Here is a 27,287-nt window from a genome sequence, read left to right as displayed (position 1 = left end):
CTGAATGCCAAGCATCACATCTGGAGGAAACCTGGCACCATCCTTTTACACCACTCGGCTGGAGTTGTGTAAAGCTTGCCGTCATTGGACTCTGGAGCAGTGGAAACGCGTTCTCTGGAGTGATGAATCACGCTTCACCATCTGGCAGTCCGACAGACAACTCAAGGTTTGGCGGATGCCAGGAGGACACCTACCTGCTCGAATGCATAGTGCCAACTGTACAGTTTGGTGGAGGAGTGTTGTGGCTATTATTATTAATGTTTACTTGACTAAAGTACTTAATCTTACATCTAGACGTTCCGCTAGTGGAACACCTGCTCCAATATCCAATGATGGGCGTGGCGCGAAATACAAACTCCTCTAAAATCCGAAAACTTCCATTTTTCAAACATATGACTATTTTACAGCATTTTAAAGACAAGACTCTCGTTAATCTAACCACACTGTCCGATTTCAAAAAGACTTTACAGCGAAAGCAAAACATTAGATTATGTCAGCAGAGTACCCAGCCAGAAATAATCAGACACCCATTTTTCAAGCTAGCATATAATGTCACAAAAAACAAAACCACAGCTAAATGCAGCACTAACCTTTGATGGTCTTCATCAGATGACAACCCTAGGACATTATGTTATACAATGCATGCATGTTTTGTTCAGTCAAGTTCATATTTATATCAAAAACCAGCTTTTTTACATTAGCATGTGACGTTCAGAACTAGCATACCCCCCGCAAACATCCGGTGAATTTACTAAATTACTCACGATAAACGTTCACAAAAAACATAACAATTATTTTAAGAATTATAGATACAGAACTCCTCTATGCACTCGAGATGTCCGATTTTAAAATAGCTTTTCGGTGAAAGCACATTTTGCAATATTCTCAGTAGATAGCCCAGCCATCACGGCTAGCTATTTAGACACCGACCAAGTTTAGCCCTGACCAAACTCTGATTTACTATTACAAAAGTTTGATTACCTTTGTTGTCTTCGTCAGAATGCACTCCAAGGACTGCTACTTCAATAACAAATGTTGGTTTGGTCCAAAATAATCCATCGTTATATCCAAATAGCGGCATTTTGTTTGTGCGTTCTAGACACTTTCCGAAGTGTAAATAAGGGTTACGAGCATGGTGCAATTCGTGACAAAAGATTTCTAAATATTCCATTACCGTACTTCGAAGCATGTCAACCGCTGTTTAAAATCAATTTTTATGCAATTTTTCTCGTAAAAAAGCGATAATATTCCGACCGGGAATCTGCGTTTAGGTAAACAGAGGAAAGAAAACAAAGCATTCGGTCAACGCGGGCACGCGCCTGAGTCTCACAGTACTGTAACCAGCCACTACCCAAACGCGCTACTTTGTTTCAACCAGAGCCTGCAAAGCCACGATTCAGCTTTTTGCCGCCTTCTGAGAGACCATGTGAGCCGTAGGAAGTGTCACGTAACAGCAGAGATCCTCTGTAATGGATAGAGATGGCAAAGAAGGCCAAGAAATGGTCAGACAGGGTACTTCCTGTACAGAATCTTCTCAGGTTTTGGCCTGCCAAATGAGTTCTGTTATACTCACAGACACCATTCAAACAGTTTTAGAAACTTTGGAGTGTTTTCTATCCAAAGCTAATAATTATATGCATATTCTAGTTTCTGGGCAGGAGTAATAATCAGATTAAATCGGGTACGTTTTTTATCCGGCTGTGAAAATACTGCCCCCTATCCATAACAGGTTAACCTCTCTGGGCTAGGCGGGATGAATTCGTCCCACCTACGCAACAGCCAGTGTAATCCAGTGGCGCGATTTTCAAATACCTTAGAAATGCTATTACTTCAATTTCTCAAACATATGACTATTTTACACCATTTTAAAGACAAGACTCTCGTTAATCTAACCACACTGTCCGATTTCAAAAAGGCTTTACAACGAAAGCAAAACATTAGATTATGTCAGCAGAGTACCCAGCCAGAAATAATCAGACACCCATTTTTGAAGCTAGCATATAATGTCACAAAAACCCAGAAGACAGCTAAATGCAGCACTAACCTTTGATGATCTTCATCAGATGACACACCTAGAACATTATGTTATACAATACATGCATGTTTTGTTCAATCAAGTTCATGTTTATATCAAAAACCAGTTTTTTACATTAGCATGTGACGTTCAGAACTAGCATACCCCCCGCAAACCTCCGGTGAATTTACTAAATTACTCACGATAAACGTTCACAAAAAACATAACAATTATTTTAAGAATTATAGATACAGCACTCCTTTGTGCAATCGAGGTGTCCGAGTTTAAAATAGCTTTTCGGTGAAAGCACATTTTGCAATATTCTCAGTAGATAGCCCAGCCATCACGGCTAGCCATTTAGACACCGACCAAGTTTAGCCCTGACCAAACTCCGATTTACTATTACAAAAGTTTGATTACCTTTGTTGTCTTCGTCAGAATGCACTCCCAGGACTGCTACTTCAATAACAAATGTTGGTTTGGTCCAAAATAATCCATCGTTATATCCAAATAGCGGCGTTTTGTTCGTGCGTTCAAGACACTATCCAAAGTGTAAATAAGGGTCACGAGCATGGCGCAATTCGTGACAAAAAAATTCTAAATATTCCATTACCGTACTTCGAAGCATGTCAACCGCTGTTTAAAATCAATTTTATGCAATTTTTCTCGTAAAAAAGCGATAATATTCCGACCGGGAATCTGCGTTTAGGTAAACAGAGGAAAGAAAACAAAGCATTCGGTCGACGCGGGCACGCGCCTGAGTCTCACAGTACTGTAACCAGCCACTATCCAAACGCGCTACTTTTTTTCAGCCAGAGCCTGCAAAGCCACGATTCAGCTTTTTGCCGCCTTCTGAGAGCCCATTGGAGCCGTAGGAAGTGTCACGTAACAGCAGAGATCCTTTGTTTTTGATAGAGATGACAAAGAAGGCCAAGAAATGGTCAGACAGGGTACTTCCTGTAGAGAATCTTCTCAGGTTTTTGCCTGCCATATGAGTTCTATTATACTCACAGACACCATTCAAACAGTTTTAGAAACTTCAGAGTGTTTTCTATCCAAATCTACTAATAATATGCATATTCTCGTTTCTGGGCAAGAGTAGTAACCAGTTTAAATCGGGTACGTTTTTTATCCGTCCGTGAAAATACTGCCCCCTATCCCAGACAGGTTAAACAGCTGCAGACTGAATGTTTCGATGTAGTCTTTATCTTCTTCACTCGAGAGTTTCAGAGTCTTACCATTTTCTGGTCTGGTAGTTTTAAACCATTTGTCAGCCATTTAGCCACCGCTCCACGCTGTCTGGTCTGTACTTAAATTGCAACCATTTCAACGTATTCAGCTTGCGCTGCACATATACTAGTCTCAATGGTTGATGATTCAGGGTACAGATAGGACCACTTTACACACCGGCAGCAACCCGGCATATTTTGGTCTAGTATGTTAATTTTTCAGCGAGTCCTTTTAAGCACTCTCCTTGGAGGGCGGTTCCATCACGTTGCCACAATGTCTGTGCTCACATGGGCATTGCTACTGACTTGGCAAAAGTTCATATGAAAAACAATTATAATTTAGAAGGCTAAAATCACATTTCTATCTTTTCACAAATTGTTTCAAATTTAATCATGTAAGTTTTACAACATTTAGATATATATCTAATATCTACATTGTGAAAGCTTTTAAAGATACAGTTATCTTGTTATGCCATTCGTAATGACATCACACAATGCTAAATGATATGACATTGTTGGACCCCCACAAACCATTCCAGACATCTGTCAGCCCTGTGCCGAGCTGATCTGGTGTCTATGATCCTCACCCAAGAGAGAGAGTCATGACGGGGAATACGGGTCTGGGGCTGCTTTTCATGGTTCAGGCTAGGCTCCTTAGTTCCAGGGAAGGGAAATCTTAACGCTACAGCATACAATGACATTCTTGGCAATTCTGTGGCAATAGTTTGAGGAAGGCCCTTTCCCATTTTAGCATGACAATGCCCCCGTGCACAAAGCAAGGTCCATACTAAAATGGTTTGTCAAGATTAGTGTGGAATAACTTTACTGGCCTGCACAGAGCCCTGACCTCAACCCCATCTAACACCTTTGGGATGAATTGAAACACCGACTGCGAACTAGGCCTAATCGCCCAACATCAGTGCCTGACCTCACTAATGCTCGTGGCTGAATGGAAGCAAGTCTCCGCAGCAATGTTCCAACATCTAGTGGAAAGCCTTCCCAGAAGAGTGGAGGCTGTTAAAGCAGCAAAGGGGGGGGGACCAACTCCATATTAATGCCCATGATTTTGGAATGAGATGTTCAATGTGCAGGTGTCCACACACTTTTGGTGATGTAGTGTATCCATAGATTTTTCAGGTCAATTCCACCACCCACCATGCACTCTTTAAATAGCCTACCTCATTTTTCTGTGTCGGTAGGCCTACTCTGTCTGGGGAGGAAAGATAGGCCTAACTTTTGAACGTACCATGCTCAAATTCCTAATGACGTCTCAGATTGAATTATTTGCAAACAGGTAAAGTTTCTTGCAAAGACACACTGATTTGGCATTGAAGAAATTTGATAAGATGAACACAGGACTCCCTTCCTGTCCATTCTTAGCCTGTAATTTGGTAATGTGTGGTATTAAAAAAAGATTCTGATATGTAAAATGACAGAATTGCATGAAATGTTTATAAAAGGCAATTTTTTTCTCTGACCTGCAAATATGGTGACAGATGAATGCAATGCTTTTAACTAAAGGAGATCTTTTCAACCCTACTCTTGTCCATGGTGGTCTGCGAACACACACGCTTCTGACCCGCAGCCTTGTGCGCGATCAAAATTCCTGCGTTGCCATGTAATGCTTACAGGACGAAGGCTCTGGTCTGTCCAAGAAGTGAGGGTAAACGGTAGAAATGTTCTCTGCTATTGACTTTCTTTTAATTAATATTTTGGGTATCGGGGACGGTCACTATTTTTTTTTCTCAAGCGTTCAGGGAAGTTTTAGGTAAAATATATTTTACTGAAGGGAGGGCCATCCATTTTCATTTCAGAAGCCCAATTTTCTCCATGTAAAATTCACTAACTAGCTAACCAACAACTCTAATGATGTATTTGAAAGACAACAAGTGCTCATTGTGCACATTTATTTATGTTTATTTGTTATTAACAAACATGAGTAGTCACATGCAAAAAAAAGTCAACAAGCTCTCACACTCTCAAGTTAGGAGTAGACGTTCATCCATGTTTCTCAAAAGTCAAATTTCGAAGTGTTTAAGGTTAAGTTCAGTCATTAACTGAAATCTTAAGGTTAGGCATTACCACAATGGTTAAGGTTTGGGATAGGCTTAAAACAAAAATCTATCGCTGGATTTGAACATGCAACCTATAAGTTTGAGCATCATAGCAATACAATTTCTTCTGGGTTGGCGCCCCCCCCCCCCCCTTGGGTTGTGCCATGGCGGAGATCGTTGTGGGCTATACTCGGCCTTGTCTTAGGACGGTAAGTTGGTGGTTGGAGACATCCCTCTAGTGGTGTGGGGGCTGTGCTTTGGCAAAGTGGGTGGGGTTATATCCTGCCTGTTTGGCCCTGTCCGGGGGTATCATCGGATGGGGCCACAGTGTCTTCTGATCCCTCCTGTCTCAGCCTCCAGTATTTATGCTGCAGTAGTTTATGTGTCGGGGGGCTAGGGTCAGTCTGTTACATCTGGAGTATTTCTCTTGTCTTATCCGGTGTCCTGTGTGTATTTAAATATGCTCTCTCTAATTCTCTCTTTCTCTCTTTCTGTCTTTCTCTCGGAGGACCTGAGCCCTAGGACCATGCCTCAGGACTACCTGGTATGATGACTCCTTGCTGTCCCCAGTCCACCTGGCCGTGCTGCTGCTCCAGTTTCAACTGTTCTGCCTGCGGCTATGGAACCCTGACCTGTTCACCGGACGTGCTTGTTGCACCCTCGACAACTACTATGATTATTATTATTTGACCATGCTGGTCATTTATGAACATTTTAACATTTTAACATTTTGACCATGTTCTGTTTTAATATCCACCCTGCACAGCCAGAAGAGGACTGGCCACCCCTCATAGCCTGGTTCCTCTCTAGGTTTCTTCCTAGGTTTTTGGCCTTTCTAGGGAGTTTTTCCTAGGGAGTTTTTCCTAGCCACCGTGCTTCTTTCACATGCTTTGCTTGCTGTTTGGGGTTTTAGGCTGGGTTTCTGTACAGCACTTTGAGAATATCAGCTGATGTACGAAGGGCTATATAAAAATAAATTTGATTTGATTTGATTTTGATATACAGCTGTCAACATTCTATAAGGAAAGAGACACCTAATCATATAATCAATAACCAGATTATCCCGGATACCAGACTTCGATTAGTGATAACATTCTAAAACTGAGTTATCATTGATGAGAATTAATCCAAAACTAATTGACATTCAGAATTGACTTTGTTTAGACATCAGACTTTGTATTTATTTATTCGGAGAGGTACATGCATCCACACAGTCTTGATTTATAGGATCCTTACCACTGTATGATTGATATGTCAAGTGACAAAATCCCAAGTTATCATTTAAAAGTGTATGGAAAAACTGCACTTTACAGTTTATTAAATATTCTACAGCTGTAGTCATCAATCAAATCAAACTATTTTTATATGACATTTCTTAAAATGCATACATTTAAAAAAAAGTGGGGCACAGATAAAGAGGAGGGCATCAAGGCATTCAAAATGGCTACAGGGATGGATGTGCAGGAGTCAGGGCTTTGGGTCACAGGGTCTGGGATTCTGGGTGCCTCACCAGATGGTCTGGTGGGCACCACAGCATTGGTGGAGGTCAAATGCCCCTATGGTGCAAGGGGACCTTACAGCCTCCGTGAAGACCATCCTTACTGGCACTTGGTCCAAGGTCAACTCCACGTCACTTGAAGGGACACCTGCTTCTTCGTTGTGGGGACCACCAAAACCTCCATCACCATCCAGCGTGACGACCTCTGGCAGACTCCTATTGATCCTCCTATCAGTCTCCGTTTTCAGGGAAGCCAATGGTCCAAAAATATTCCACATTGTACATACATACCACACTAGTATCCCAGAATAGGGTACATTAAAAGTAATGTAGTTAACTTAATCATGGGCACATTGGGAATTTATATCTGTGATGTTTAAATTATTTCTTACCCCATGTCTTACTTGCTGAAGAACCCAGTCATTCCTGCCTCTACCTGACATTGTCGAAAAACAAGTGAACAATTAAAGATGCATTTCAAGGTGTTCACAGTTGTTGGATAGGGTGTTGTCTGTAAACAAATAATAGGCTCCTAGAATAGGTTATTACATTCAAGCTTTGCTCAAAGCAGCTCAAAGTTCAATCACAAAGGCTGGTCTGAGTGCATCTCTTCAGTTTCATTCAGTAGTACAACACAAATCATATTGCATTTTATCATGGGCACAGTAGGATTTTAGATCTGTGATGTTTAAATTATCTTACCCCCAGAGTGAGTACATCCATTCCAGAAGATCTCCTTGCTGCAAGTGGCGTTGATCATGCTCTGCTTCTCATGGGGTGAGCAGGATGTTCCGCAAGCCACACCTCATTTCTAAAACGTGGGGAAAAGGGGACATAAAGTCAACATTTCGATGCATCTACAAATTGATGTCAAGTGATAAAATCCCAAATTTTCAATAAAAATGTAATGGAAAAACTGCACTTGTCCTCGTGAAAATTACAGTTTATTAAAAATGCTACAGCTGTAATGTCATCAATCAAATCAAACTTTATTTATATAGCACATTTCTGAAAACAAATGCATTTCAAGCTGTTCAAAGTCATGCTTTGAAAGGCATATGGCACTTAACATCTTTCCTCTTAGCAGATCTCTACAGGTGACCAGGGGATTCTCTCTACCACATGTGAATGTCCCCATAGAGCTTATAAGTGTAGCCAGGCGGCACCATTGGCTATTTTTGCAGTTCACAATATCGGCTGTAAGGATGTGGAATGCAAGTGGAGGGAGCCAGCCGTGCCCAACCAGGTGGAGTCAGTGGATGATCTGTACCTGGCTTAAGACAACAACCCTCTGTCCCAAGAGCCCACAGAGAAGGATCTTCAGTGTCTAAGGAACCGTCTCTGGGGCAGGTTCAGTGGAATGCATAGAGAATAAACAGAGAATAGCAGAGGCATAAAGGGGGGGGGGGGGGCAATGCAAATAGTCTGGGTAGCCATTTGATTAGCTGTTCAGGAGTCTTATGGCTTGCCGGTAGAAGCATTTTTTATCTAGACCTGGCACTCTGGTACTGCTTTCCGTGCGGTGGCAGAGAGATCAGTCAATGACTAGAAACATAGGGCTTTCCTCTGACACCGCCTGGTATAGAGGTACTGGATGGCAGGAAACTTGGCCCCAGTGATGTACTGGGCCGTACGCACAACCCTCTGCAGTGCCTTGCGGTCAGAGGCCGAGCAGTTGCCATACCAGGCAGTGATGCAACCAGTCAGGATGCTCTTGATGGTGCAGCTGTTGAACCTTTTGAGGATCTGAGGACCCATGCCAAATCTTTTCAGTCTCCTGAGGGGGAATCGGTTTTGTCGTGCCCTCTTCACGACTGTCTTGGTGTGCTTGGACCATGTCAGTTTGTTGGTGATGTGGACACCAAGGAACTTGAAGCACTCAACCTACTCCACTACAGCGCCGTCAATGGGGGCGTGCTCAGTCCTCCTTTTCCTGTAGTCCAATCATCTCCTTTGTCTTGATCACATTGAGGGAGAGGTTGTTGTCCTGGCACCACATGGCCAGGTCTCTGACCTCCTCCCTATAGGCTGTCATATTGTTGTCGTGATCAGGAATACCACTTGTGTCATCAGCAAACTTGATGGTGTTGGGAGTCGTGCCTGGCCATGCAGTCACGAGTGAACAGGAAGTACAGGAGGGGACTGAGCATGCACCCCTGAGGGGCCCCCCGTGTTGAGGATCAGCGTGGCAGATGTGTTTTTACCTAACCTTACCACCTGGGGGCGGCCCATCAGGAAGTCCAGGGACCTTTCCATTGAAGAGGCAGTGATGTCAAAGGATTTCTATATCCAGGAGGAGGGAGGGTCTTACAGCCTTCATGAAGACCATCCTTACTGGCAATTGCTGGACAATTGCTTCTTCTTTGTGTGGACCACCAAAGTCTCCATTACCATCCCCATCCAGTGTGACAACCTCTGGCAGACTCATACTGCTGGACTGGAGGAGTTTTTCAAGGACCACATGCTCCCAAAGTTGACACCGCAACAGTGAACATCTGTAAATACTTTTCGCACATAGTTTTTCTTACCTTGATGTTTTATTCCAATGTTTTTTTTTGGGGGGGGGGCACTGGATCAGCGTCTTCTTCGCACCACCTGTCAGTACCTGTTTTCCGGGAAGCAAATGGTCCAAAAATATTACATCGTTCACACACACACTAGGCTCCCATAATAGGTTATATTACATTCAAGTTTTGCTCAAAGCAGCCAACTAAGGTAACATAGTTAACGTAAGTTCAATCACAAGGGCTGGTCTGAGTGCATCTCCTCACAGTTTCATTCAGTCGTACAACACAATTCACATTGCATTTTATCATGGGCACAGTGGGAATTTATATCTGTGAAGTTTAAATGATTTCTTACCCCCTTTGCTGTGTGGAGCTTCAGTTTCTGGTAAATGCAGGATGGGAGAGACATCACTTCTCCTTGCTGAGGGTCGCATTGATCATACTTCTCGTGGGGTGAGCCTGATGTTCCGCATTTCACGTCTCATGTATAAAACATGTGGAAAAGGGGACAGTCAAAATTGAGAGATCTACAAATTCAATGTTTTACACAATATTGTATCATATTTGATGAGATAGTGACTTGTTCGTCCACAGGCTCGATGTGCTGTAGTCTCCACAACCACATCACACTGGTACAGGATGTCCATGCACCGGATGGTCTGAGGGAGGCACTCCTGTTGGAATGGAAAACAAAGAGACATTTGGCCAATAGTGGGTCTTTTTCAATGCTGTATCAACTTTATCTGTACAGAAAATGCATTGTTTATCCTAACACAACCCCACCTTCGACAATGTGACAAATCGTCCCTCAACACCAAACCCTCATGCCTCGTTGTTCTTGTTTCCCAACCAACAGCTACTTCTCTGATGAGTGTGTCTTGGATGTTAACAAGTGCACAGCAAGTCTGCACCAGCGCATTACTATAAGGCAGATAAGGTGGGATGAATTTCAGGATTTTTACATCTTTAATCGAGCATTTGCCCTGTCAACATGGATCCCGTTTCTCGCTATGTCTTTTGTGAGATGCATCTCACGCTCTGTGAACCTTCGTGGTTCAGGAATGGAGGAATGTTCACAATAATTCCTGCACGCGTCAAGCTCTGGATTAAGAAGCCTTTGTCTGGGCCTCCTGGGTGGTGCAGAGGTCTAAAGAACTGCATCGCAGTGCTAGCTGTGCCACCAGAGATTCTGGGTTCGAGCCCAGGCTCTGTCGCAGCCGGCCGCGACCGGGAGGTCCATGGGGCGACGCACAATTGGCCCAGCGTCGTCCGGGTTAGGGAGGGTTTGGCCGGCTGGGATATGTCCTTGTCTCATTGTGCACTAGCGACTCCTATGGCGGACCGGGCGCAGCGCACGCTGACCAGGTCGCCAGGTGTACGGTGTTTCCTCCGACACATTGGTGCAGCTGGCTTCCGGGTTGGATGTGCGTTGTGTCAAGAAGCAGTGCGGCTTGGTTGGGTTTCGGAGGACGCAAGGCTCTCGACCTTCGCCTCTCCCGAGTCCGTGCGGGAGTTGCACCGATGAGACAAGACTAACTACTACCAGTTGGGGAGAAATTGGGGAGATAAAAAAAAAAAAAAAAAGAAGCCTTTGTCTGACAAAAATCATGTCTCCAGACATGAAAATCTTCTCAAACCGCGACTTCTGGACAATTGCTTTGTCCGATACAGATCACGGCAGTATGTTATCACTGCATTAGATGCAACACCCAGTAGTAGCTAGAAGGAGTGCATTGAATGGTACACAGATTAGGTTGGCTTCTGCAGATCCATCTGACTTGGAGTAGCAACTTCCATGTCAGTACAGTCAATGACCATCCTGCAGTTTCCGCTGGACCCCTGAAAAGACGCAGGCAAGCACGTTTGGTTCTTCTCCCGACTTGGAAGTCTTCATGATGCTAATGAAAAAAAGCTTGTGGATCACGTGAATGAAAGTGATGGTAACATTGCTGACAGTGATTGCACTACAACAGAATAGTTGAGCCAGGTGCAAGTTGATATAGCTGTGATGCAACTTCATAAGAGCCATAAACACTTGATCCTCAAATGACAGCATCTTCACCCTCCACTTGGCAAAGTAGACAACACAGTCCTTTTAACATTCCAAGTATTCAACAACGATGTTGAACATGTCTTTGTCTGGAAGTCCTGTTTCCATCATAAGTACTTTATCAGACAGCTGTGATGCTCAATACCTGTTGCAGGTATACAGCTGATTCTCCTGTAGAACCTTCAACTGCGCTGTTCCCTCAAGATGCACCTCAGTGAGAACATTCCGCAACGGTGTAGACAGCAGCCTCCTACATTCTTCAGTGGCCGAGGCGCCGGGAACTTCGTCTGCCATGTTGAATGTGTCTGGATCTACCTCTTCTGCCATTGTGGAAGTGTATGACTCTTCCTCTTCTGCGATGATGGATGCGCAACATTTTCTGGCAAATACAGGGCCATTTCTCTTTCCCAACAGAAAATGTCAGCTGCAGACCTGAGTGTTGTCACTGGGTTTCCAGTCTGCCAATCTGAAAGACCAAAAAATAAGTTACTAGCTAGGTTGATTACTAAAATGCTAACGTCTATATTTTCCCATAACCCACAGACTTTACTATAGTAACAGTAAAATAGACTGGGCTTAGGTCTATCTGCACATCTAAAATCCTACTATGTTACCTTGTCTGAGAGAGATTTGAATGGTTATTAAAACGTCAAGCCAGGGTAAGCCTACATGAAACACAGACCTTATATGAAGTAGTTCTAAAATCTCAGACACAAAAATGTGGCAACAAAAAAAGAAATGTTACCATTTCTTGGTTTTACAGCTAGGGTTTATGGGTATTATGACTCATAATGTGGTACTCATGGTGCTTTCAAGACAACTGGAAAGTCTGTAAAAATATGAGGTCAAATCATGATGTCAGTGATCTTTAAGTCAGAAGCTCTAGAAAGAGGCCCGAGTTCCGAGTTGGATGACCATTCAAAATGATTTTTGCCAGTGGGTGGTCGTTGCTGTCCCAGTTCTCTTGAACACACTGAAGTCAGAAGTCAAAGATTTCCAGGGTTCCCAGTTGTGTTGTGCCTGGCATCGAGCATGTATTGCATATTTCCGTTAGGGAACGCCTACTCTGTGAATTGCATGTATGCAATAATTCAAGTCACCCTTTAAATCCTAATCAACTAAAAGAATCTAACTTTGGCAAAGGGTAAAGTCTACAAACATAGTCCACTCTAACATGTTTTAGTTTGGGATCAGAAAACTACTGAGGTCAAATGTTTTATTGATGAGAAAATGTGCAGAATGTCAGCCAAAATCCATCTCGCTACATCTCCCACTGCCGGCTACTGGGTTCTCCCTCATCACCAAATTTGGTGGCGAGTGAAAATGCCTTCTTCTTCAATGAGGTTTAATGGCGGTTGGCATCCAATAAATGTTACATTACCGCATCCAACTAGGCTGGAGAATAATTCCCTTATACTTTGCTAAAAATAAATAAATAAATAAATAAATAACTACAGTTGAAGCCAGAAGTTTACATACACCTTAGCCAAATAAACTTACTCAGTTTTTCACAATTCTTGACATTTAATCCTAGTAAAAATTCCCTGTTTTAGGTCAGTTAGGATCACCACTATATTTAAAGAATGTGAAATGTCAGAATAATAGTAGAGAGAAGGATTTATTTCAGCTTTTATTTCTTGCATCACATTCCCAGCCGGTCAGAAGTTTACATAGACTCAATTAGTATTTGGTAGCATTGCCTTTAAATTGTTTAACTTGGGTCAAACATTGCAGCTAGCATTCCACAAGCTTCCCTCAATAAGTTGGATGAATTTTGGCCCATTCCTCCTGACAGAGCTGGTGTAACTGAATCAGGTTTGTAGGCCTCCTTGCTCGCACACGCTTTTTCAGTTCTGCCCACACATTTTCTACGGGATTGAGGTCAGGACTTTGTGAAGGCCACTCCAATACCTTGACTTTGTTGTCCTTAAGCCATTTTGCCACAACTTTGGAAATGTGCTTGGGGGTCATTGTCCATTTGGAAGACCCATTTGCGACCAAGCTTTAACTTCCTGACTGATGTCTTGAGATGTTGCTTCAATATATCCTCATAATTTTCCTGCATCATGATGCCATCTATTTTGTGAAGTGCACCAATCCCTCCTGCAGCAAAGCACCCCCACAACATGATGCTTGCCCCCCCGTGCTTCACGGTTGGGATGGTGCTCTTCGGCTTGCAAGCCTCCCCCCTTTTCCTCCAAACATAACGATGGTCATTACAACCAAACAGTTCTATTTTTGTTTCATCAGACCAGAGGACATTTCTCCAAAGTGTGATCTTTGTCCCCATGTGCAGTTGCAAACCATAGTCTGTCTTTTTTTATGGCGGTTTTGGAGCAGTGGCTTCTTCCTTGCTGAGCGGCCTTTCAGGTTATGTCGATATAGGACTCGTTTTACTGTGGATATAGATACTTTTGTACCTGTTTCCTCCAGCATCTTCACAAGGTCCTTTGCTGTTGTTCTGGGATTGATTTGCACTTTTCACACCAAAGTACATTCATCTCTAGGAGACAGAACGCATCTCCTTCCTGAGTGGAATGATGGCTGCATGGTCCCATGGTGTTTATACTTGCGTACTATTGTTTGTACAGATGAACGTGGTACCTTCAGGCGTTTGGAAATTGCTCCCAAGGATGAACCAGCCTTGTGGAGGTCTACAATTTTTTTTCTGAGGTCTTGGCTTTTTTTTTGTTGCTTTTCCCATGATGCCATGCAAAGAGGCACTGAGTCTGAAGCTAGGCATTGAAATAGACCCACAGGTACACCTCCAATTGACTCAAATGTTGTCAATTAGACCATCAGAAGCTTCTAAAGCCATGACATGCTTCTAAAGCCATCCAAGCTGTTTAAAGGCACAGTCAACTTAGTGTATGTAAACTTCTGACCCACTGGAATTGTGATACAGTGAATTATAAGTGAAAATAATCTGTCTGTGAACAATTGTTAGAAAAATTACTTGTATCATGCACAAAGTAGATGTCCTAACTGACTTGCCAAAACTATAGTTTGCAGCTGCCACCACAACCTCAATATTCTGCGACGTACGTTCCATCCCTGCAATACAGTTGATAACCATTGCTATAAATGTTAAAAATCCAATCTTACTGAAACATATCACTTGTTGACCTATCCCTCTGTACTGGTAGAGATCTACTACTCACACCACTCCTCTCTCATGACCCTTCCCCCTTGACCCATCTTCTTCTACTTTCTTCACTGCCTCAGCATATGACTTCTACACTACTCTAACCCTGGTAACCTCAACCTGCCTCTCTCGCACAGGACACTTCTGATCACCAGCCCCATGGGCACCCCTACAATTAACACATACCACTACTTTTCCCAATGCTACACATTATTTTGTCTCATGCCGTTCTGCACACTTCTCACAGCCAGGAACCTCCCCCCTACACACTGCTGCCACATGCCCATAAGCTTGACACCTGTAACAATATAATGTATTCATCACAAAAGCTCGTACAGGATAACTTACATATCCTAACATCATTTTGTCGGGCAAAGACTCAACATCATAACTCAAAAGAACAGACAACTCTTCTGTTTCACCACTCACGCCATCCGATCTTGGCCAGGTCGCAGTTGTAAATGAAAACTTGTTCTCAAATGGCCTACCTGGTTAAATAAAAAAAAGGAATTTAAAAAAATCCTGTTTGCGTTGCACCAAACGACGAGCATCACAAACACTGGGAATCTTCCCCTTCAGTTGGTCAACTTACACATTTACCCCTACCCCAGTAATCACTCCTTTCAATAGCACCATTTTCTTGAGCGCAAAACAATTCACATCTCTTGCCCCCATTCATTTAACACAGAGCGCCTCTACCTCTGACCAGCAGAAACATAAACAATTATCACAAGACCACTTCTGGTTACCTTCACTGATTCCATAGCACCCAACTGTTTTCACCCACCCTGAAACCACAATTGGATTAGCCAAAAAGGTTGTACAAGTATGCTAGACATTTATAGAATAAATACATAGTTTGATGTTTCTGTGACAATCAATTAATTACTTATTGATTTATACAGTTTTAAATGGCATTTGATAGATTCTATGTATTTCTATCAAATCAAAACTGGAATTTGTATTCAAAACAAAGGTTGTAAAAGTATGCTAGACATTTATAGAATAAATCATATCTATTTTTTTGTTTGTTTCTGTGGTAATCAATTCATTAGTTATTGATTTTTACCATTTTAAATGGCTTTTGGCGAACGTCTGTTGATACGTCTGTTAATTTCTATTCGTAAGAAACTATCGGTCTTGGCAATACATTTTTAGAGTCTGAATACATAAACACTTTACATTTCTATTCATAAGAAACTATCGGTCTTGGCAATACATTTTTAGAGTCTGAATACATAACCACTTTTTATTTCACAAAACAATGGCACATTAAAAACTTGACTATAAAACCAACTTTACCTTGGTAATTCGTCACTCGTTCATCCTGCAATGATTGTGTTCTCAGGCACCGGTAGGTTGTGGATGCTTTATATGCGCTGCAGTCAATTATGAGTGCATGTTTACTTATTAAATATATGATTATTAATATTCGCCTACTGCACTGTATGATAGCTAGCAAATTAATTAGCTAACTAACGTTAGAATGTCTAGCTGGAACTTCTGAAGGAAAATGATAACCAAACAAAGAAGCGTTTACTTTTTGCATTAGTACCACAATTGATAACTTATTTGCATTCGTTTATACTTACACTTGTATGTTGACTTCTCCATTGATGCTGTTTTTAGGTTTTCCCGGACTTTTTAAATTTTTTATTTAATTAATTAAATTAATGTATTTAATTGATCTAACTTGGCAAGCCAGTTAAGAACAAATTCTTACTTACAATGACGGCCTACCCCGGCCAAACCCAGACGACGCTGGGCCAATTGTGCGCCGCCCAATGGGTCTCCCAATCACGGCTAGATGTGATACAGCCTGGATTTGAACCAGGGACTGTAGTGACGCCACTTGTACAATCGTCGCGAATTGAATTATGGGGAGTTTCAGGCCCCGGAGTGAACATAATTGTACACTCGCAAAGCCGACTAAAAACGAGGGCTGCGGGGCTTACGTTGCAAACGTCCCTTGCTTGGCTAATCATTTGGACCACCCACTAAGATGGCGAGGGTAAGTGGACTTAGGGTGTGTCTTTTTAAGTGTTTGGACCGTAGGTTGAGTTTGAAACGCAGCCTCGATGTTCTTCTTTATCAAGACCTACCGTGGCGCTCTTCCAACCACCATCCTCCGCCGCCTCTGGAGCTAACGCTCTCTGCCAGTCCTCAGACCCTCCTATCCGCAAGTTACTACGAGAGCTTTGCTCCGAGTGGAAACGCTAACCGGATGCTTCAGATTTATACATCCGCTGAAACATCATTGTTCTTTGTTACGTGTATCCTAGCTATTTCGCTTCTGCGAGTCCCGTTCGTTGTTTTGATCAGCTGACTGCAGCATTCTCACATGATTCCATCCGTCTACAGTTGTTGGAATTCTCACTGACTGCGACTTGACTGTCTTCTATGGGGCAAGTATTCGATTTATTCAAAAGAAAGATGAGCTATCTTATTCGTTTACAGCTGAGATCATACCAACGTTTTCATGTAAGACATTGATGTACGTTTACATGCATAATAATAATTCTATATTAAACTGCTTACGCCGACTATGCAAATGGTCATGTAAAACCTTACTCTGCTTATCTTACTCGGTGTAAGGTCAAAATTGAAATAAGCGTACGCCGAAATCTTTCGAATTATTCCGACATGTAAACAGCTTAATCGGCGTTCCAGCGGTATATTTGTTCTGCGCATGTGCAATCACGATCTTGTGCGCGAGTGACTTGTGTTCGGAAAAACTGAAAGTATGAATCATATAAATATACTTAACTAAAATATTAATGCAACAATTAAGATTTTACTGCGTTACAGTACATATAGGGAAATAAGTCAATTGAAATAAATGCATTAGGACCTAATCCATGGATTTCACATGACTTGGGAGCCAGGCCCAGCCACTGGGAGCCCGGCTCAGCCAATCAGAATTCGTTTTCCCCACAAAAGGGCTTTATTACAGACCGAAATACTCCGTTTCATCAGCTGTCTGGGTAGCTGGTAGCTGATGATCCCGCAGGTGAAGAAACCGAATGTGGAGCTCCTGTGCTGGTGTGGTTACACATGGTCTGTGGTTTTTAGTCTAGTTGGACATAATGCCAAATTCTCTAAAACGACTTTGGAGGCAGTTTATGGTAGAGAATTGAACATTCAACAGCTCTGGTTGATTTTCCTGCAGTCAGCATGCCAATTGCCCTCAACTTGAGACATCTGTGGCATTGTGTTGTGTGACAAAACTGCACATTTTAGTGGTGTTTTATTGTCCCCAGCACAAGGTGTACCTGTGTAATGATCATGCTGTTTAATCAGCTTCTTGATATGCCACACCTGTCAAGATTGTCTTGGCAAAGGAGAAATGCTCACTAACAGGGATGCCCAAAAAAATGCGCAACATTTGCGAGAAATAAGCTTTTTGTGCGAATGGAAGATTTCAGGGATCTTTTCCTTCAGCTCATTAAACATGGGACCAACACTTTACATGTTATTTTTGTATATTTTTGGTCAGTATAGTTTTACACTTAAGATATGACTGCCGTTGTGCTATTGAATTTCAGAATTCTGTATTATAAATTCTATACATTCGTTCATACTGGATTAAGCGTAGATTTTCTTAAACTGTAATTTAGTTAGTTATGCTCCAGCTTTCCCTCCACCTTGTGCCAACATCAGTTCTTTTTATTAAGTCTTGGTTCCAATAGTTTATTATTTTTTTTTCTAAGAGATTGTCAGTTGGATATACTCTCTGCAAGGTTTTGTATATCTTCTCTGTCATATGAACATAATTTTCTGACTCGAATAAGATTCCCTTAAGGTTGCTCTGATGTCCAAAAGATTTCAAATACACATTTTGTGATATGTAACTTTTAAGTTGCATGTATTTGAAACTATGCTCTCTGCAAGGTAAGTCCAACATTGCTTTTATTCTGTCATGGAAATAGATTTATTTCCTGTTATCATGTCATTTACGGTGTCTTTGCCTCCCTACACACTGTTGTTATTCATTAATAGACTAACAACACTGTATTCAAATGGTTTTAGTGTTAGATTCTTATCAGATCTGTTTTAGGGTGAAATAAAATGCAATGACAACATGGGGGTCAAAGTCAAATGTTGCACCTTCAGCATTGTACAATGTTGTTATAGGAAGGTTCTTACATTGGCGTGTCTGTTTATGGTGGTGGGTTGGTATACTGATTATCCCAGATGTGATATGTAACCTGAAGAATAAAGACGGAACAGTTGGCTATTCAAGGTTTTACAGGTTGGTACTGTAATAGTGTACTGTAATAGTGTAACTCTTCAAAGGCTTTCTTTGATAACTTGTCTGTACTGTTCTTTGGCTGTTATTTATAGAGAGAGTCTGCCTGAAGTGATTACACTTCAGGAGAGGTGACATAGCGTCTTGTGGAAGATGCCTACCAATAAGTCTGTGTCGAAGGCGCCGATCACCCAGTTCGTCAACTGCAGGATACTAAGAGATCACAAGCTGCAGAGGTACACACAAATGAACACACAATCACGTGGCTATGAACATACATACACACTCCGTTACACATGTAAAATAAATACCGTTACATGTAAAACAAGCGTTGTTACGATGTGTGTTACTGTGTGTGTGTGTGTGACAGGGTTTGTGTAACTGTGTGTGTGTGTGTGTATTGTTCCTGTCTTTCCTCCAGAGAGGATCTGTGGGTGCGGGAAGGAAGGATCCTAGACCCAGAGAAGTTGTTCTTTGATGAGGAAGGCTACGCAGATCAACGTGTTGACTGTGAAGGCCTCATCATCGCTCCTGGGTTCATTGACGTTCAGATCAATGGTTAGTATTTTTGGGGGGGGTGTCAATTCACTCCAGGGACTGTCCCCAATTCAATTGCAGGTATGGACTTCTTAAAGCTTTATTGGAGGAATGTTCCTTGCTAAAACTAACACAGCCTGCGAGCTGTTTCTCTCACCAGAACAAGGAAGCCATTGGATACAGGATTTTCCAAACTCAAATCGATGATCCATTGTTTTACACCCACAGGAGGATATGGCATCGACTTCTCGCAAGCAACCAGTAATGTCAGAGGAGGTGTGGCCCTAGTAGCCAAGAAAATCTTGGAGCATGGTGTCACCTCTTTTTTACCCACCCTAGTCACCTCCCCTCCAAACATCTACCACAAGGTAGGCACCACCTCTATACCTGTCCTCTCAACAACATGTCCCATTTCTCACCATTGTCTCACATACACTATATGACCAAAAGTATGTGGACACCTGCTCGTCGAACATCTCATTCCAAAATCATGGGCGTATGGAGTTGGTCCCCCCTTTGCTGATATAACAGCCTCCACTATTCTGGGAAGGCTTTCCACTATTCTGGGAAGGCTTTCCACTAGATGTAGGAACATGGCTGCGGGGACTTGCTTCCATTCAATCACAAGAGCATTAGTGAGGCGGGGCACTGATGTTGGGCGATTAGGCCTGGCTCGCAGTTGGCATTCCAATTCATCCCAAAGGTGTTCGATGGGGTTGAGGTCAGGGCTCTGTGCAGGCCAGTCAAGTTCTTCCACACCGATCTCAACAAACCATTTCATACTTTTGTATATATAGTGTATGTCATTAGTGACTCCCATTCAAATGTGTTTCAAATAGTGTTCGTTTTCTTTCAAATACTTGAGCTGTGGTGGATTGATCTTGTCTGGCGCAATGTGAATTGTTAGATACTACTGCACTGTTGGAGCTAGGAACACAAGCATTTTGCTACACTCACAATAACATCTGCTTAATGTGTATGTGACCAATAAAATGTGATTTGATTTGGATCCAAATAGTCTCAAATATGCAAACCACACCGACCTGGCCTGGCACTCCATGCAGGCTTGATCAAATTCTTATGTATTGCTTATGAATGCAATATTTATGCATGTGTTATGAAATCCTTATGCACGTACCTTTCGAGTAAAATACCTGTTTTCTAGGTCTTGACTGAGGTTAAAGTTCAAAGTGGAGGAGTGGAGGGAGCTGGAGTTCTGGGTAAGGATGCAGTCAGGAAGGATGTAGACACATTTTCATATGTCTGATTGGTCCTTATATCTGGACATGATATCCAATACTGTATTCCATATAACTGTATGGTCATAGAGGAAATGTTATAAAACAGTGTGATATGCCATTACACATTCTGTCAATATTTCATATTTCTGCCCTTTCTTGTCCATTTCGCTGTCTTACCCATCCCCCCCACCCCTCACTCTCTCTCAAGGCTGTCATCTAGAAGGTCCATTCATCAGTTTAGAGAAGAAGGGAGCCCACCCGGAGCAGTACCTGCGCTCCTTCCAGTCGGGCGGCATGTTGGACCTGATTGAGACCTACGGGACCCTGGATAACGTTGCCATGGTGACGTTGGCCCCCGAGCTACCCAACAGTGAGAAGGTGGTTCGAGAGCTGGCTCAGAGGGGCATCACTGTTTCTCTAGGTATGTGTATTAAACTGGGAATAGAATACTCTTTATGTAGGCCTATGACATATGCTTATGCATGATTTAATTGTGAAGCATCTATGTACGCCTTATGCATGTTTTATGAATCATCTATGTCATATGGTCAGAGATGGCTCAGAGGTACATCACTGTGTCTCTAGGTAGGTGTAGTATTATGGGAATAAAATATCATTTACATGTATGACTTAGATGCTCCTCTTTGTGTGCATGCTGGGAATGACATAGCCTTTATACTGTATGTATTACATCTGCTCAAATGTTTTATTAAGCATCTATATAGGCCTTATAAAGGGTTTATGAGGACTTATTTTAAACAACAGAAAACCAGGCTGTTGATGCAATCCAATAGACATCTCCTGTCTGTAAGCAGGAGGTTGCCACACTGTGTCGGATGATGTGATATCACTAAGTGTACCTGTCAACCTATTCCATGTGTAGGACACTCTGTAGCCAACCTGTCCCAAGCTGAGGAGGCTGTGCAGAACGGAGCTTCATTCATCACACATCTCTTCAATGCTATGCTGCCTGTGAGTAATATAACACAGCATCATATTGTATTATGTTTTCCATTTAGCACAGTGAGCACATACAGTTGAAGTCGGAAGTTTACATACACCTTAGCCAAATACATTTAAACTCAGTTTTTCACAATCCCTGACATTTAATCAGAGTAAAAATTCCCTGTCTTAGGTCAGTTAGGATCACCACTTCATTTTAAGAATGTGAAATGTCAGAAAAATAGTAGAGAGAGTGATTCATTTCAGCTTTTATTTCTTTCATCACATTCCCAGTGGGTCAGAAGTTTACATACACTCAATTAGTATTTGGTAGCATTGCCATTAAATTGTTTAAATTGGGTCAAATGTTTCAGGTAGCCTTCCACAAGCTTCCCACAATAAGTTGGGTGAATTTTGGCCCATTCCTCCTGACAGAGCTGGTGTAACTGAATCAGGTTTGTTGGCCTCCTTGCTCGCACACTCTTTTTCAGTTCTGCCCACAACGTTTCTATAGGATTGAGGTCAAGGCTTTGTGATGGCCACTCCAATACTTTGACTTTGTTGTCCTTAAGCCATTTTGCCACAACTTTGGAAGTATGCTTGGGGTCATTGTCCATTTGGAAGACCCATTTGCGACCAAACTTTAACTTCCTGACTGATGTCTTGAGATGTTGCTTCAAGATATCCACATCATTTTCTTTCCTCATGATGCCATCTATTTTGTAAAGTGCACCAGTCCCTCCTGCAGCAAAGCACCCCCACAACATGATGTTGCCACCACCGTGCTTCACGGTTGGGATGGTGTTCTTCGGCTTGCAAGCCTCCCCCTTTTCCTACAAACATAACGATGGTCATTATGGCCAAACAGTTCTATTTTTGTTTCATCAGACCAGAGGACATCTCTCCAAAAAGTACGATCTTTGTCCCATGTGCAGTTGCAAACCGTAGTCTGGCTTTTTTATGGCGGTTTTGGAGCAGTGGCTTCTTCCTTGCTGAGCAGCCTTTCAGGTTATGTCGATTATAGGACTCATTTTACTGTGGCTATAGATACTTTTGTACCTGTTTCCTCCAGCATCTTCACAAGGTCCTTTGCTGTTCTGGGATTGATTTGCACTTTTCGCACCAAAGTATGTTCATCTCTAGGAGACAGAACGCTTCTCCTTCCTGAGCGGTATGACTGCTGTGTGGTCCCATGGTGTTTATACTTGCATACTATTGTTTGTACATGTGAATGTGGTACCTTCAGGCATTTGGAAATTGCTCCCAAGGATGAACAAGACTTGTGGAGGCCTACAATTTTTTTTTTTTCTGAGGCCTTTTCTTTTGCTTTTCCCATGATGTCATGCAAAGAGGCACTGAGTTTGAAGGTAGGCTTTGAAATGCATCCACAAGTATACCTTCAATTGACTCAAATTATGTCAATTAGCCTATCAGAAGCTTCTAAAGCCATGACATAATTTTCTAGAATTTTCCAAGCTGTTTAAAGGCACAGTCAACTTAGTGTATGTAAACCTCTGACCCACTGGAATTGTGATACAGTGAAATAATCTGTCTGTAAACAATTGTTGGAAAAATTACTGAAATTTGTGGAGTGGTTGAAAAACGAGTTTTAATGACTCTAACCTAAGTGTATGTAAACTTCCGACTTCAACTGTACATTTTTAGTATGTACTGTATATGTTAGTTTTCGTATTTGAGTGTAGTACAATCCTCTGTTTCTCTCTCCAGTAACATCGCTGACTGACGTTTTACTGGACAACCCTTATAGGAGAATCTTGCTTTTTTACCACCAAAGACACTTCTTGTGCGATTTCACTTTCAACTTTATCTGCAACGTTATAATCCATTTTTTGCAACTTGAACGATACATATCCGTCCATTCTAGCAGCAGGCTACACGGAGTATGGAACAGCTGGTAGGGGAAACTGCTGGAGACATACAAAATGTAATGTAACGTTGCTTATAAAATTTGGAATGACACAATTTCATGTGTTCGACATCTAAAGACCTGCATCACTACACTGATGGTGTTTCTGTTTCTCAAACCATACAGTATAAATAGGAGAGAAGTGTAAATGGGGTCAATGATTAACCTGTCCACCTCTGGGTGTGGTCAGCCAAATCACAGACATTCTGCCTACTCTATACTGTTGGACACATGCTTCAGATGCCTTGCCAAGTCTTTTCAACTACAGTTTCACAATGCTACTGTAATAATGTAATGAAAGATGATGGACGTCTCTCTCTGTTGCCATGGTGACCGTGATGGGTTAGTTCCACCATCGAGACCCGGGCATTGTAGGTCTCCTCACCAGCGACCAGGTTCCCCAGGACCGGACAGTCTTCTACGGAATGATTGCTGATGGCATCCACACCAACTCTGCCGCCCTGCGTATTGCTCACAGAGCACACCCTACAGGTCTGTGTAAGAACTACACGCACAGCTTCTGTGTGTGTGTGCTCTGATGTGTGTGTGTGTGTGTGGGGGGGGTTGTGTTGGAGTGTTTATTGGAGTCTTCTGTTGTAATGTTGTGGGTTTCAGTCTTGAAACCAGAAATTGTTCAAGCAATGTCAGGTATAATATGCATACTAATTGCAATAGATCTATGGCAATGCTTGTGTTGGCTTAATGTGTTTGTCCTACAGGTCTAGTGTTGGTGACTGATGCCATCACAGCAATGGGTCTACCTCCGGGCCGCCACACCTTGGGTCAGCAAGTCATTGAGATCCAGGGGCTCCATGCTTATGTAGCAGGTCAGAATCTCTTTTGTAAGGTGTAAACACAACTTTTTCCCAAAGCTGTCTCTAAAACTGTCTTTACTCATAGGCACCAAGACACTCAGTGGCAGTATAGCCACAATGGACATGTGTGTCAGGCACTTCAAACAGGCGTCAGGTGAGTGTGTGTTAGCCCTTTTACTGTCTTACAAAAGTTATTCAGTCCTTCTAAATATGTGCTTACTTACTACTGTGTGTGCAGGGCCGGACTACCACATTTGGGTCCCTAGGTCATTGACCTCCAGGGGGCCCCCCCAACCCCTTTTAGGAAAATAGCTAACTTCCTGCATTTTAACACACAACATTTTTTTGTGGCACTTTTATAATGCTATTGTAGCAGTTTTAAAGCTGATATTCTAAACATTTTACCATGATGCTGAGAGAGAATTTTGCCATGTATGCAGGGCATGTGCTCCAGGGCCCCCGACCTCCCAAAGATAAAAATTAATAACATTTGGTTGGGGGTTCCCTGAAGGTTGGGGGCCCCAGAGCACGTGCCCTGCATTCCCATTTGGTAATCCGGCCCTGTGTGTGTTTGTGTTGACAGGCTGCAGTGTGGAGCAAGCCCTGGAGGCAGCGTCGCTCCACCCGGCCCAGCTCCTGGGCATCAGCCGTTGTAAAGGCACCCTGGACTATGGGGCAGACGCAGGTGATACACACACACACACACACACACACACTTAAGTAAGCGATTGTAAAGGCCCCCTGGACTAGGGGCAGGTGAGAAAGTAAACAGCAGAGGGCGGTCTCGCTCTGTCTACTCCAGGGGTGTCAAACTCAATTCCTGGAGGGCTGAATGTCTACAGGTTTTCTCTCCCCCCTTGTACTTAATTGATTGATTAAGGTCATTGATTAGTTAGGATTAGTCTCCTCAACTGGTTGTGTAGGTCAGGGGTTTTCAAACCTCTCTTCGGGGACCCCTTGCTGTTCCATGTTTTTTAACTATTCCACAAATGTGAGAAAATTGTGAAATGTCTGGGGGTCCCGAAGAGATGTTTGAAAACAACTGGTCTAGGTCTTGTGTGTGGTGTAGGAAGAAGCACTAAATGGTAAAACGTGTCCCCCTCTCTCCTCCGTTAGATCTCGTTCTGCTGGATGATGCTCTCAATGTCAGAGCCACCTACATCGCAGGCCAGGAAGTGTGGAGGAAATGACCTCATAATAATCAGTCCCCCACCACTGCCCCACCCACCCACGTGGACCAAACGGGCATGTCCCAAATGGCATCCTATTCCCTAAATAGTGCACTAGTTTTGACCAGAACAGAGCATCATAAAGGGAATAGGGTGTCATTTGGGACACAGTCAATTCCTGGCTGCATTGTGCTGGACACTCATCTCAGACCCTAGATGGCACCACTCTATAAGAATAATTTGTGATGTAGCACAAAGAAGTGCACTATGTAGGGAACAGGGTGCTATTTGAGCTGCACCCTGGTAAAATGGAGCCACTTGTAAAATGCTACAGTATAGAATGCAATAGTGTTGTGCTACATTTTTATTGACATTTTGCATTAAGACACTTAACACAACATATACTGCAGTGAAATTATTTTAATAATCTGTTTGATACATGGGAACATGGCACTGGGGTAACGCAGTTTCTCTGGACCCCCGCAGGGTTGGATCCCTCCCCCCTCCCTAAAATAAAACAAAATCTTAAGTGTCAGCCAGACAGCCACTCATAAAGTATAGACTACCGATCGTTGTCCATGGTGCTGAAATTGTGACATATCTATGCAGCTGCATGCATATCGAATCGATGATAGGATTTCTGTGGTGCCAGGGCATGTAAAGCTTTGCTTTAGCTAATGGATCAATGTTTATTGGTAGGCCTATTTGGTAATAATTTTCTCATGTTAAGCCTAACATTTCACAAAGCTATACACGGTGTTGCAATGCTGAAATTTTTTTGACTGCTGGCTGATGGCAATAATGTAATTACTTGTTAAGTAATTAAAGTTGTAAATTCAGACATTGCAGAGTGTAAAATGTATTTGCTTTGCAACAGCATACTAATCAGCTACCAATTTTTTTTTTTTTATATATATATATATATTGTACAACTGTCCAGTATAGGCTACCGGAACCTGCATGACATGAGCTGTTCTCGATCTCTCCCTGCTTGGATAGAAAGTTGTTATGCATAAAACCAGTCTATTAAAGGGATAATCCACCCCAATAAATAAAATCATAAAGGCTTTCACCAAATTGACAGCTATGTTCTATTAGTGGGTAAAATTCACATTTTCCATGATTTAACTTCTAAGTGGTCGGCCTGTGAAAATCAGGAAATTGTGTAGGAACGTGACATAGCTATATAATTAGATGCCGTTTTGGCTGTGAGCTCTCAATTGCTTGTTAGACACTGGGATTGTTTATGCTTTATTCAAGTCTGACCATCACTCAAGTACAAACACAGGGTTAAATGCCCCAAGCTCCCAAACCCTAAACAAGGTACAACGTTTAAGCATGATTTTACTTCCTTTATAGAATTAATTAAATATCTGCTGTATCTAATATAATACTATAATAGACTCATTTATCTCACACCTGTAACTGTTTTCTTTTCACCAGTTGTCCGGTTGGTGAAAATCCCTGATGTTGCTACTCTGCTCCGCTATGCTCTGGGCCTAAGAGTGACTGACTAATAGTGATGCAATAGTCCGCTCAAAAACTTGTCTCACATTTTGATTCTCTAGATCAGATATTCCCAAACTGGAGTACGCGCAATGCCGTCGGGGGTACGCCAAATAAAAATGAGTTTTTCTTCATATTTTCAAACAATACATTTATATTTTCCAACAGGGGTATACATTTGGGTGAGGTTTTTTTCTGTTTCACTGCCAAAAATAAAATTAAACCATCTAGTGTTCAGCAGAATAACAACACAATGTTGATTACAGGTAGCCTAGTCAAATAATTAGCATCCAATCACATTAACCGTTACTCTCTCGCGGCAAACCTTCACTCTTTCGCAGAGATCTAGAAACGAAACATGACAATTTGAAAAATAAGCCACAGAGGTTTTTTGAGCGAGAATA

The 27,287-nt window shown here is 42.3% G+C and overlaps 1 protein-coding gene and 1 long non-coding RNA gene across 8 annotated transcripts; one reads left to right on the top strand and one right to left on the bottom strand.

Moving 5' to 3' along the window:
• Nucleotides 1–5,136: 5,136 nt before the first annotated feature.
• LOC106600680 (uncharacterized) lies at nt 5,137–16,851 on the bottom strand. 5 transcript variants are annotated; one of them, XR_001327883.3, is made up of 7 exons: nt 16,600–16,851; nt 10,086–11,818; nt 9,658–9,976; nt 9,324–9,400; nt 7,498–7,606; nt 7,188–7,231; nt 5,137–7,031 (listed from the first exon to the last, which is right to left on the bottom strand). It is a non-coding gene; the product is annotated as an uncharacterized LOC106600680 (long non-coding RNA). The 5 variants fall into 5 exon arrangements; XR_006769150.2 differs by having other exon boundaries at nt 5,137–7,231; XR_006769155.2 differs by having other exon boundaries at nt 5,137–7,231; nt 11,498–11,818.
• On the top strand, nt 16,616–26,223 carry amdhd2 (amidohydrolase domain containing 2). Of its 3 annotated transcripts, none has more exons than XM_045714906.2 (12): nt 16,616–16,902; nt 18,842–18,982; nt 19,168–19,304; nt 19,512–19,651; nt 20,449–20,503; nt 20,733–20,945; nt 21,408–21,496; nt 23,741–23,885; nt 24,113–24,220; nt 24,294–24,362; nt 24,792–24,893; nt 25,325–26,223. In XM_045714906.2, the coding sequence occupies exons 2-12, from the start codon at nt 18,900–18,902 to the stop codon at nt 25,396–25,398; spliced, it is 1,215 nt and encodes a 404-aa protein (XP_045570862.1). In that variant the 5' UTR covers nt 16,616–16,902; nt 18,842–18,899; the 3' UTR covers nt 25,399–26,223. The 3 variants fall into 3 exon arrangements, with proteins under 3 accessions (XP_045570862.1, XP_082829675.1, XP_082829676.1); XM_082973549.1 differs by having other exon boundaries at nt 19,117–19,304; XM_082973550.1 differs by lacking the exon at nt 16,616–16,902 and adding an exon at nt 18,200–18,749 and having other exon boundaries at nt 19,117–19,304.
• Nucleotides 26,224–27,287: the final 1,064 nt, after the last annotated feature.

This window comes from Salmo salar, chromosome 03, assembly GCF_965601325.2.
Source record: "Salmo salar chromosome 03, fSalSal1, whole genome shotgun sequence".
In the NCBI taxonomy this organism is placed as follows: Eukaryota; Metazoa; Chordata; class Actinopteri; order Salmoniformes; family Salmonidae; genus Salmo; species Salmo salar.
Note: the sequence above shows the minus strand (reverse complement) of the source record. Positions and strands in the feature narration are given on the sequence as shown.

What these genes read in the sequence shown, in the direction of transcription:
- amdhd2 (XM_082973549.1), top strand. Translation starts at nt 18,900, where the DNA reads ATGCCTACCAATAAGTCTGTGTCGAAGGCGCCGATCACCCAGTTCGTC. An exon ending in CATTGACGTTCAGATCAATG is followed by an intron (nt 19,305 to 19,511) that starts GTTAGTATTTTT and finishes TTACACCCACAG; the next exon opens with GAGGATATGGCATCGACTTC. An exon ending in GGACTATGGGGCAGACGCAG is followed by an intron (nt 24,894 to 25,324) that starts GTGATACACACA and finishes CTCCTCCGTTAG; the next exon opens with ATCTCGTTCTGCTGGATGAT.